Here is a 9,562-nt window from a genome sequence, read left to right as displayed (position 1 = left end):
CTTTGATTTGTTGAATCTTGGTTTCGCGGGCTAAGGCGATCTGGGCTGGATTGGTATATTTTTTGCTCGTTAAAAAACGGGTTGGTATGGGCTGGGCTAAAATTTTCTCGGATCGGAACGAGCCGGGCCGGGCTGGGCCGGGCCGACCCGTTTTACACCCCTACCTGTTTGAGTAAACTCGTTTTCAGACAAAATTTAGATGGACTTATCCGAATACACGGAATATGTGATAGCTAATTAATCGGAAGACTTATATAAGTCAATTTTTTAAAATATATTACAATAAAAATTATACTTCAAAGCGATTTCGTTTTTACCAATATATCACAAAACATCAAATTGTTTAATAGGTTTCTTGTTAGTTATTAATTGTCAAAACGAATTTCAAGTTTAGTTTACTAGAAAATTTGAGAAATTTATTATTATTTTTAATAAATATTGAATATTCGTACTATTGTCTATGAATTAGTTTTGCATTTCGTTATGTTTTTATAAAAATGGAAAAGGTCTTTTTTTTAAAATAATTTTTTTACATCATTCATAGATTACACGAAAGTTAGCTATATTAATGAAGTTCTCTGCCCATTATAGAAACTTTGATATTTGATGGCGTTTTCCCAAAATTAAAACACTTTTAACTTCTTATAAATATCCACTTAAAGCTTCGTCTATAAACAAATTCGAATAGACCTATATTAACAAGTATCTATCTTCAAAATTTGATTTTCTTAAATCGATTTATGTCCCAAGAAAGCAATGGCATAACATTCCATGGACCACCAAGACTATATTTGTGTATAGTCGTCCATTATACCGATTTGGTTATTGTATTCGTTGACAAAGGATTAAGGATTATATTATTTGTAATAACAATAATAACTATCATTATTAAGTATGAGTTTATACTCTCTCTATATATATATATATATGTGTGTGTGTGAGTCAGCTTCCCTGTAGTTGTGGGGAAGAGTTTCTGACGCACGTGTTGGAAAAGTTCGTATATTCTGACCTCCTGCGTAAAATTCACTTCAATTTCCCTGCAAATTTGGTGAAACTTCTCCTACGGCTTCAACCTTATAAATAATGGATTCAAAGCCATTCATAAACTGTAACAAAGCAAATTGAATCCTCTTCTTCTTCTTCTTCAGAATCCATGCCCTCTTCTTCCTCATCCTCGTCATTGTCTTCTTCATCATCATCTTCTTCTTCTGCCATTCAGATAATCGATGTCTTTCTTAGTTTCAGAGGCCCGGACACACGGAGGAAGTTCATCAGCTTTCTCTACAGAGAATTGGATCGAAAGGGGATAAGAGCGTTCAAGGACGACACAGAGGTCGAGAGAGGGAGACTGATTTCCCCTGAGCTCATTCAAGCGATCAGAAGCTCGAAGTTCGCGGTCGTCGTCGTTTCAGAGAACTACGCAGCTTCTTCCTGGTGCCTTGAAGAGCTCGTCAAGATTCTCGAGTTTCAGAAAACCGGTTCTCTCACCGTCATACCCATCTTCTACGATATCGAGCCTTCGGATCTGAGGAGACGGAAAGGGAAAGTCGCCGAGCAGTTCCAGAAGCACGAGAGCAGAGAGGATCCGCAGAAGGTGGATTCATGGAAGAAGGCTGTCACTAAACTGGCTGACATCCGGGGCGAGTGCTCTTTGAAATGGTAATCTGCATCATAATCTTCGTATACTATGATTTTTTCAAACGATTTTCTCGAGAAAACAAAGGGTTATCGATGTTTCTTACAGCCAAAGAAAGGATCTGAAAAAGTCTTGATCTTGATCTTGACACCACAACGAGTTATTGTGTTGCAGGGATGATGACTCAAAGCTAGTCGATGGAATTACCGAAAGAATAGCGAAAGAGTTGTACCCTGCAGCATCAAGCATCAGCAGAAACCTGGTTGGATTCGAAGATCATATGAAAGCCTTGTATCAATTGCTGGATCTGAACTCGAATAAGGATACTCGCCTGATCGGGATTTGGTGCATGGGATGCAATGGCCGATCCACTCTTGCGAGGTGCCTCTACAAGGAAATCTCAAAACACTTCCAAACGCATTGCCTTCTCGAAAACGTCAAAGGGATTTGCTCTCAGCTTAGAAGCCCTTCACGTTTAAGGAAAGAGTTCATATCAAGACTCCATGGAGAAGAGGCTTCATTGATTAAGAGCATGAACATGGGCACTAACGCCATCAACGCTAGACTCAGAAACCAAAAGACTCTTCTCGTGGCCGACGACGTGGACAAGATCGAACAGATAGATTCCCTTGCTGAGGTCTTTAACTCGTTTGGTCCGGGAAGTAGAGTCATTATAACCACGCAAGACAAGCAATTGCTCGCTTCTTGCGGAGTAAATCTCGTTTACGAGGTTGAGCTCTTGCGGTGCTGCGAAGTTCGTCAGCTTTTCCGGCAAGTTGCCTTCAGAAGAAACGATATTCCCGTCGGTATGGAGCCATCTTCGTACTGGGCAATGAAACTGACACTGGCCATGAAATCATACGCCTCGTCGTTATGTTGCAGAGGTCAGCTTAGGGGAAGTGCAGAATCCCACTGTTGAATCCGGTCGATCAAGACAAGCTCTGTAAGATACTTAGAATAAGTCAGTAGGACAAAGCATATACTTAGAGTAGATGTATACAGAAATTAAAATGTATACCTTCGTTCTTTGCCTAAACTTAGGAACATTGATTCATTTGTGTTTAGTTCCTTACACCTAGGAACATTGTCTGTTCCAGATTCAGTTTGTTTCTGTATGCACTCGTAAACGATTCTTTGTCAAGGATATATACAAAGATTCATTTTTTTTTTTAAGAATGGGAAACAGATATGGTAGAGCCGTTGGGCAGAGAAATGTCAACAGGAGAGATAGGATGAAGTGCAGAAAATAAGCGTAAGTCACAACAGACGTGGCTACTACCACAACTGAGTCCATGTGAGAACTGCCGAGCCCCTTGAGCTGAGTGTGTGAAATTGCTCGAACAACAACGGAGCAAACAGAATTCGTGAGCCAAGTGCAAACAAGAGCGTTACAGCGCATCCACGAACCTGAATCTGGGTGCTCCTCAGACGGCTTAGGAACTGTGCCGTGTATAAACCCTAGTTTGTTTTTGGCTGTCAGCGCTTTGATGATCGATCGGGACCAGAGGGTGCGATTTTCTTCACCAGAGTTTTTCAGTAACGAGAGTGAGGCTGGAAGCGTCAGCCGCATGAAGAAATATTCGCAGATGGATCTGGATTGATAGAAACAGAAATCGTGGAACCTGAAGAAGAAAAATAAGGGATTCGCAAATGCATCTAGGTTGATAGAAGCAGAAATCGGGAACCTGGAGAAGAAATTTCAGGTGGGGTTTGATTCGCCATAGATGAAAGAACAAAACGATCTCAGGAAAAAGAAAGAATCAAAGGAAAAGATGGTCAAAGATGAATCAAGAAACAGTATCGGAAGGAAGAAGAAGAAGATGAAGATTTCTCTCGTGTATCCTCGTTCACTGTACAGACTCCATTTATATACAAAGGAATAAAAAAATATTAAAGTTAAATAAATAAATTCAGAAAATGAAACTAAAGATCCTAACAAACTCCTGTACAACGCTAATATGCAGATACACCAGTGAACCATATAAACCTGCACATGAAAAGCAGGACACCTACCAAAATATAATTTGATAAAATTCTCAACATGGGTATGAGAGATTTTCGATTTGTGAATAAAATTGGATGTTGTTATTGCAAGATTTGAAAGATTAGGTTTTTATGTTTCTGCATGCCCGAGAAATTCGTACATTGGGATCTAAATTCCCAAACTTTCATTCCAAAGGACAAAATGGCTCATAGTTTAAACCAAAAAAGAAATTAAAATGAATCAAGAAAACAAGAAGATTTTTTAAAACAAATCTCTGCCCTTGATCCGATTCGACGAATATTGCAATAGAAACCCTGAAAGTTCTGATCTTTTCGCTCTCCCTCTCTTCCTCATCGCGGAATTTGTCTTCACTCTTCATCATAGCTCTGTCTTGAAAACACAGAACACGGCAATGGGTACTCTCTCTCTCTCTTCCTCTGTTCCAGAAATTTATCGGATTTCTGTTTTTCCATCGATTCATCGCAGTTGCTGTTCCTTTTTTTTGTGATTTAGCCAATCATAGATCGTGCAGATCCGTTTAATTTGATAACAAAGTGATCACAGTCCTCTGTTCTATTTGTTGATTCTTTTTTTTTCTTTTCCCATGGTAAAGAATGTCCTTATCTGATCTATTTGTAGAAAGAAAAGGGAAAAAAATGGATTCTTGGAATGAAAATACACCCAAAGTCACGTCTTTACATGTTATGGTCGCCCAATTTCATCCGCGAGATTTATTTGACTCGATTGTTCATGTTAGTGTTGATTCTATGATAATGGCTACAGAGAATGTCGAGGGAAGCTGTTCTGTACAGCTTATGGACGGCGATGGCACCTTCAACGTTTCGGGTGTCGATCAGTTTATCAAGGATGTGAAGCTTGGAGAGTGTGGACTCTCATATGCAGTTGTCTCCATCATGGGTCCTCAAAGCAGTGGTAATGTATACATACATGTATATATATATGTGTGTGTGTATATATATTGGCCCTTATACGTTGTTATCTTTCATCTTCCGACAGGGAAGAGTACCTTACTGAACCATCTGTTCAAAACGAACTTCAGAGAAATGGATGCATTTAAGGGAAGGTTTGACACCGTCTTGTAATGTTTTCAAAGTTCAGTACTCTGCCATGAAAATTCACTGCAGAATGAATCAGAAGCTCTCTTCCACAGGTCGCAGACTACAAAAGGGATATGGCTTGCAGTATGTGCCGGAATCGATCCTTGCACACTTGTGATGGATTTAGAGGGCACTGATGGAAGAGAGCGTGGAGAGGTTAGTTAACTTTCATGGCCCCCTTTTTTTCGGTTTTGATGATACATTTATGGGTTTCCCCTTTTCTCCGAGGCTTGTATTTACCATCCTGGAATCTTTTTAGCATTTTGGGGATTTATCGTTTCACCGGTTGTACTTCTGTTGTTCAAATCAGGACGATACCGCCTTTGAGAAACAAAGTGCTCTTTTCGCGCTAGCTATCTCGGACGTTGTCTTGATCAACATGTAAGATTTTCTTCGTAGTAGAGATTATGATATCTGCTGATTTTCTCGTCTTGTTTCTTGATTCTTGATACTCTTACGTGTTTTAGGTGGTGTCACGATATCGGCCGTGAACAAGCTGCAAATAAACCTCTCCTGAAAACCGTCTTTCAGGTACTTAAAAACGCTACTTCTTCTTATGGGGAAAGTGTTGAACTTTATATATAGCTTGTTTTCATGACGACTTCGAATCTTGAAAGAGTTGCAACTGATAGTTCATTTCCGATATTCACTGACAGGTCATGATGAGATTGTTTCGTCCTCGTAAAACAACTATGATGTTTGTAATACGAGACAAAACACGGGTATGCTCTCTTGTTTCCTATCCAATCATACAATGTTTTTAACTCGTCCTGATTTTTATCGATATGATTTGACTGCAGACGCCATTGGAAAATTTAGAGCCCGTCTTAAGGGAAGACATTCAGAAGGTAAAGAGAAGTGATTTTAGCTAAGTGTATGCCAATTGACAAAGGCTGCTTACTCGACCTTTCCTCCATGTTTCCAGATATGGGATTCGGTTCCAAAGCCACAAGCACACATGGAAACTCCACTTAGTGACTTCTTCAATGTACGATATGAAACTGGAAGAACTTTTCTTTTGCTGTCATAAGGTGAGAATAGTTTCTTCGTTTCAGAAATTTCATTCTGGGTTTCGTCTTCGATGGGCAGGTCAAAGTTGCAGCTCTTTCCAGTTATGAGGAGAAGGAAGAGCAATTTAGAGAGCAGGTGTGTATGTTATGTATATGTAGCCAAGCTTGTAGACGGATTCTTGAAATGGGAACTATTAAAAAGTTTGTTCTTTCGAAACTTTTTTTTGCCTCCGGGACTTAGGTTGCTGGTCTGAGACAACAATTCATGCATTCCATTGCACCGGGTGGACTTGCTGGAGATCGAACGGAAGTGATTCCGGCTTCAGCTTTTGCATTTAGTGCAGAAGAAATCTGGAGAGTTATAAAAGAGAATAAGGACCTTGACCTTCCAGCCCACAAGGTAAACTATGGTTGTATGGTTCTGGCATTGGATCATGCAGTTTTGTGATGTCTCTATTTCAGGTCATGGTGGCGACTGTTCGGTGTGAAGAAATCGCGAATGAGAAGTTTTCACAATTCACGGCGAATGAGGTAACTTTTTTTGGCATTTTCTCATTCACATTGCTTACCATTATTCGAAGTGTTTTGCTGAATCTGTTAGTCACGAAACCTTTTTTGCTTCGCCTCAGGAGTGGCGCCAACTGGAAGAAGCCGTGCAGTCTGGTCCAGTTTCGGATTTTGGGAAGAGGCTCAGTTCCATTCTCGGGTCATGCTTTTCCGAGTAAGCTCCTTTAGTAAAAAAGTTTTCTCGGGGTCAAAATCGGATGAGATTTCTTTCCAAATCTTGTTCTCTTATGTATTTTGCCTTAGGTATGATGGTGAGGCTGCATTCTTCGATGAAGGTGTCAGAACTGCAAAGAGGCACCAGCTCGAAGAAAAGCTGCTTCAAGTAATAATATCCTTAGATCACTTGAGAATGTTGTGGAAGTCATATATCTATCTCTCCAATTCTCAATAGATATATACACACACACACATATGCAGAATACATATACATCATTTGTGTATATCTGATCTTTACTCTGAATATTGATATTAAGCTTTACTCATTTTATCATGTTTCAATTTTCAGCTCGTGCAACCGGCTTTTCAAAATATGTTGGGACATATAAGATGGGGAATGCTTGACAAGTTTAAGTCTTCTTTCGACATGGCTTTGAGCTTGGGAGAAGGGTTCTCTTCGTCTGCTGTTTCTTGGTCCAAATCCTGCATCGCCCAGTTCGATGAAGAGTGTGCAGGTATTCTCGAGTTTTCTCCATACCTTTGGTTTGCTTGTACCGAAGGTTTTGATATATATCAATCTGCTTAAAACTATGTAATATGATTTTAAAACTGAAGTTTTCGGGTTTATCAAATGTCTCGGGTTTTGATCAGACCATGTTTTTCACGGAGTGTATGCCAACGTTATCTGGTACAGATGCTGTCATCCAACAAGCGAATTGGGACACATCGAAAGTCCGAGAAAAGCTTGTCCGTGACATTGAGGCGCACATTTCCTCTGTCCGAACTGCTAAGCTGTCTGAACTTACCGGTCTATACGAGGTAAAAGAGAGCCGATATCATCGTTTTTATCAATTTTTTATGTATTCGGAGCTTTTCTTGATGGTTTCTGAGAATCAAGCTAGAATAAATCCTACTTTGTCTAGTTTTTAATGTTCGAAGGATGACATTCTTATATAATCATTCGAGAATTGTCATTGTACTTTCTTGATGTAAGAAACATAAAGCTAGAAACCTTCAGAAATGGAGTTTATACTGTTTGAACATCCGGTTTGCAGTCAAAACTCAACGAAGCATTGGTAGATCCGGTGGAAGCACTGCTGGAAGGAGCGAGCGATGAAACGTGGCCATCGATAAAGAAGCTTCTTCAGCGTGAAACTGAATCGGCAGTTTCTGGTCTTAGTGGTGGATTATCGGGCTTTGACATGGACGAAGAAGCTCGGGAAAAAATGCTGAAAAGCCTTCAGGATTATGCAAGAGGTGTGATTGAATCTAAGGCCAAGGAAGAAGCCGGTAGGGTTTTGATAAGAATGAAGGATAGGTAACAATCTCCTCACCCTGTAAATCTTCGCTACCGATTTAAAATTTCCCTGGCCCCTGATTTTGTCCGGTATTCAGGTTTGCTACAATTTTCAGCCATGATTCTGAATCAATGCCACGGGTTTGGACCGGAAAAGAAGATATCCGGGCGATCACAAAAGCTGCCCGATCTTCCGTACAATAGTTTCTGATAAAATATCATTCTCACACTGGCATTTTCATTACGTTCTTATACAGGCTTCAGAGTTCTGACCCTTCTATGCTTTTCGTGTTTTTTAGTCCTTGAAGCTGCTCGCTGTCATGGCTGTAACTCGTTTGGATAACGAACCTGACAACGTCGAGAAGATACTCACCGTTTCTCTGATGGATCCGAAGAAGCATGCAGCTTCTGACAAAGACAATGCAGCATCTGATCCACTGGCTTCAAGTACTTGGGAGCAGGTATCTTTGTTCCTTCCTCGGTTTAGAATTCAGACATTCTTGTTTATGTAATGAAGTGTCGAAAAGATGCTATTTTTTTCGCGATTTTCCGTTTAAAACACGCTTTCATATCTGCAGAACCAGTGTTTGATCCATTGGTATTGGTTGGATTCTTTCATTTTGCAGGTTCCTTCATCCAGAACGCTGATCACACCGGTCCAGTGTAAGTCGATATGGAGGCAGTTCAGGACCGAAACAGAGTATACCGTGACTCAAGCTATCTCGACACAGGCATGATTTCCTTACCACAAGAAAACAAAAATTACGTTCTTTCAGGTAGTCTTTCCGTATCTTTTTCGAACTTTGTTGGTTAATTTCAGGAGGCGAACAAGCGTGGTAACAACTGGCTACCGCCTCCATGGGCAATCGCTGCATTGCTTGTTCTCGGATTCAACGAGTTTATGGCTCTTCTAAGGTCTGGAACTCACTATTGTTTAACCTTCTTCGCCATCATATCGACGATTCTTACATGGTTTTCGTGTTCCTCGTATTCTGTTTCGCGCTTTGAACAGAAACCCTCTCTATGTCTTTGTCATCTTCGTCGGTTTCCTTCTTGTCCGAGCGCTTTGGACACAGCTCGATATCCCTGGCGAATTCCGAAACGGCGCTGTAAGTACACACAACGATATACATATCTTGAATCTTATGCTGGAAAATGTATTGTACCCACTACAGCATATTCATGGATCTTGAACGTGATTCAAGTTCAAGAACGATAACGATTGCTTTCTCGCGCATAAAAGAAGCTTTCTTGAAGTTGAGATACTGGGTTATTTTTTCCTTGCGCAGCTTCCTGGGATCATATCTTTGTCTGCAAAGTTTGTCCCGACGGTCATGAACCTTGTGAAGAACCTTGCGACGCAAGGCAACGCCAACGGAGGGGGCCGCCGTCCAAGCAATGGTTCGTGGCCGTCGACGACAAGTCACGATCCGAACATGGCTGCTTCAAGTGCTTCGACCGTGACCGGTTCTTCAGGAAATGCACCTTACAGCACCAGTTCATCAAAAGAGGAGTAGAGAGAGAGAGAGAGAGAGAAGAACTTTCTTTGCTTTTATACAATTGGTTCATGGGACCCTGCCTCTTCTTTGGCCCATTTCTTCATGGTGAACTTAGTAATATGCATTTCGATTTATGCGAACTTGTGGATCCAAGTGTTGGTTAACACATCTTTACCCAAAAAAAGTTTTGGTTAATACTTCATGATTTCATATCAATATACTGAAAATTATTTGTATAGAAAAAATACTTTGTTAAATATGAAAGAGAGAAAAAATACATAGTATATAATTTTTT

The 9,562-nt window shown here is 40.4% G+C and overlaps 3 protein-coding genes across 5 annotated transcripts; 2 read left to right on the top strand and 1 right to left on the bottom strand.

Annotated features, from left to right (window-relative positions):
• Positions 1 to 844: 844 nt before the first annotated feature.
• LOC104812222 (TMV resistance protein N-like) lies at positions 845 to 2,661 on the top strand. The gene is made up of 2 exons (XM_010539264.2): positions 845 to 1,659; positions 1,811 to 2,661. The coding sequence occupies exons 1-2, from the start codon at positions 1,154 to 1,156 to the stop codon at positions 2,553 to 2,555; spliced, it is 1,251 nt and encodes a 416-aa protein (XP_010537566.1). The 5' UTR covers positions 845 to 1,153; the 3' UTR covers positions 2,556 to 2,661.
• Positions 2,485 to 3,495, bottom strand: LOC104812223. 3 transcript variants are annotated; one of them, XR_771567.1, is made up of 3 exons: positions 3,322 to 3,495; positions 2,655 to 3,228; positions 2,485 to 2,577 (listed from the first exon to the last, which is right to left on the bottom strand). XR_771567.1 is itself a non-coding variant. In XM_010539265.1 (3 exons), exons 1-3 carry the CDS (start codon positions 3,204 to 3,206, stop codon positions 2,508 to 2,510), a joined length of 453 nt encoding a protein of 150 aa, XP_010537567.1. In that variant the 5' UTR covers positions 3,207 to 3,227; the 3' UTR covers positions 2,485 to 2,507. The 3 variants fall into 3 exon arrangements, 1 of the variants encoding a protein (XP_010537567.1); XR_771568.1 differs by having other exon boundaries at positions 2,655 to 2,746; positions 3,044 to 3,494; XM_010539265.1 differs by lacking the exon at positions 3,322 to 3,495 and having other exon boundaries at positions 2,655 to 2,746; positions 2,916 to 3,227.
• Positions 3,496 to 3,738: 243 nt separating this feature from the next.
• On the top strand, positions 3,739 to 9,464 carry LOC104812220 (protein ROOT HAIR DEFECTIVE 3 homolog 1). Its single transcript, XM_010539263.2, has 23 exons — positions 3,739 to 4,036; positions 4,404 to 4,553; positions 4,638 to 4,704; positions 4,792 to 4,894; positions 5,049 to 5,119; positions 5,206 to 5,269; positions 5,395 to 5,460; positions 5,539 to 5,586; positions 5,664 to 5,726; positions 5,828 to 5,884; positions 5,990 to 6,148; positions 6,211 to 6,279; positions 6,378 to 6,469; positions 6,559 to 6,637; positions 6,821 to 6,986; positions 7,166 to 7,290; positions 7,527 to 7,789; positions 7,867 to 7,963; positions 8,068 to 8,229; positions 8,395 to 8,499; positions 8,589 to 8,683; positions 8,781 to 8,877; positions 9,058 to 9,464. The coding sequence occupies exons 1-23, from the start codon at positions 4,033 to 4,035 to the stop codon at positions 9,283 to 9,285; spliced, it is 2,430 nt and encodes an 809-aa protein (XP_010537565.1). The 5' UTR covers positions 3,739 to 4,032; the 3' UTR covers positions 9,286 to 9,464.
• Positions 9,465 to 9,562: the final 98 nt, after the last annotated feature.

The sequence above is a fragment of the Tarenaya hassleriana genome, unplaced genomic scaffold (assembly GCF_000463585.1).
Source record: "Tarenaya hassleriana unplaced genomic scaffold, ASM46358v1 Cleome2, whole genome shotgun sequence".
NCBI classification, from domain to species: Eukaryota; Viridiplantae; Streptophyta; class Magnoliopsida; order Brassicales; family Cleomaceae; genus Tarenaya; species Tarenaya hassleriana.
This window is presented reverse-complemented; position numbering and strand designations above follow the sequence as displayed.

Bases quoted from the DNA above. Each gene is read 5' to 3' on its own strand.
- LOC104812222 (XM_010539264.2), top strand. From the start codon at position 1,154: ATGCCCTCTTCTTCCTCATCCTCGTCATTGTCTTCTTCATCATCATCT. The intron at 1,660-1,810 runs GTAATCTGCATC...ATTGTGTTGCAG, and splicing joins GGCGAGTGCTCTTTGAAATG to GGATGATGACTCAAAGCTAG.
- LOC104812223 (XM_010539265.1), bottom strand. From the start codon at position 3,206: ATGCGGCTGACGCTTCCAGCCTCACTCTCGTTACTGAAAAACTCTGGT. The intron at 2,747-2,915 runs GTAGTAGCCACG...GAGTGCATACAG, and splicing joins CTCACATGGACTCAGTTGTG to AAACAAACTGAATCTGGAAC. The intron at 2,578-2,654 runs GTATACATTTTA...AGTATCTTACAG, and splicing joins AGTTTAGGCAAAGAACGAAG to AGCTTGTCTTGATCGACCGG.
- LOC104812220 (XM_010539263.2), top strand. The intron at 5,727-5,827 runs GTACGATATGAA...TTCGATGGGCAG, and splicing joins CACTTAGTGACTTCTTCAAT to GTCAAAGTTGCAGCTCTTTC. The intron at 6,149-6,210 runs GTAAACTATGGT...TCTCTATTTCAG, and splicing joins TTGACCTTCCAGCCCACAAG to GTCATGGTGGCGACTGTTCG.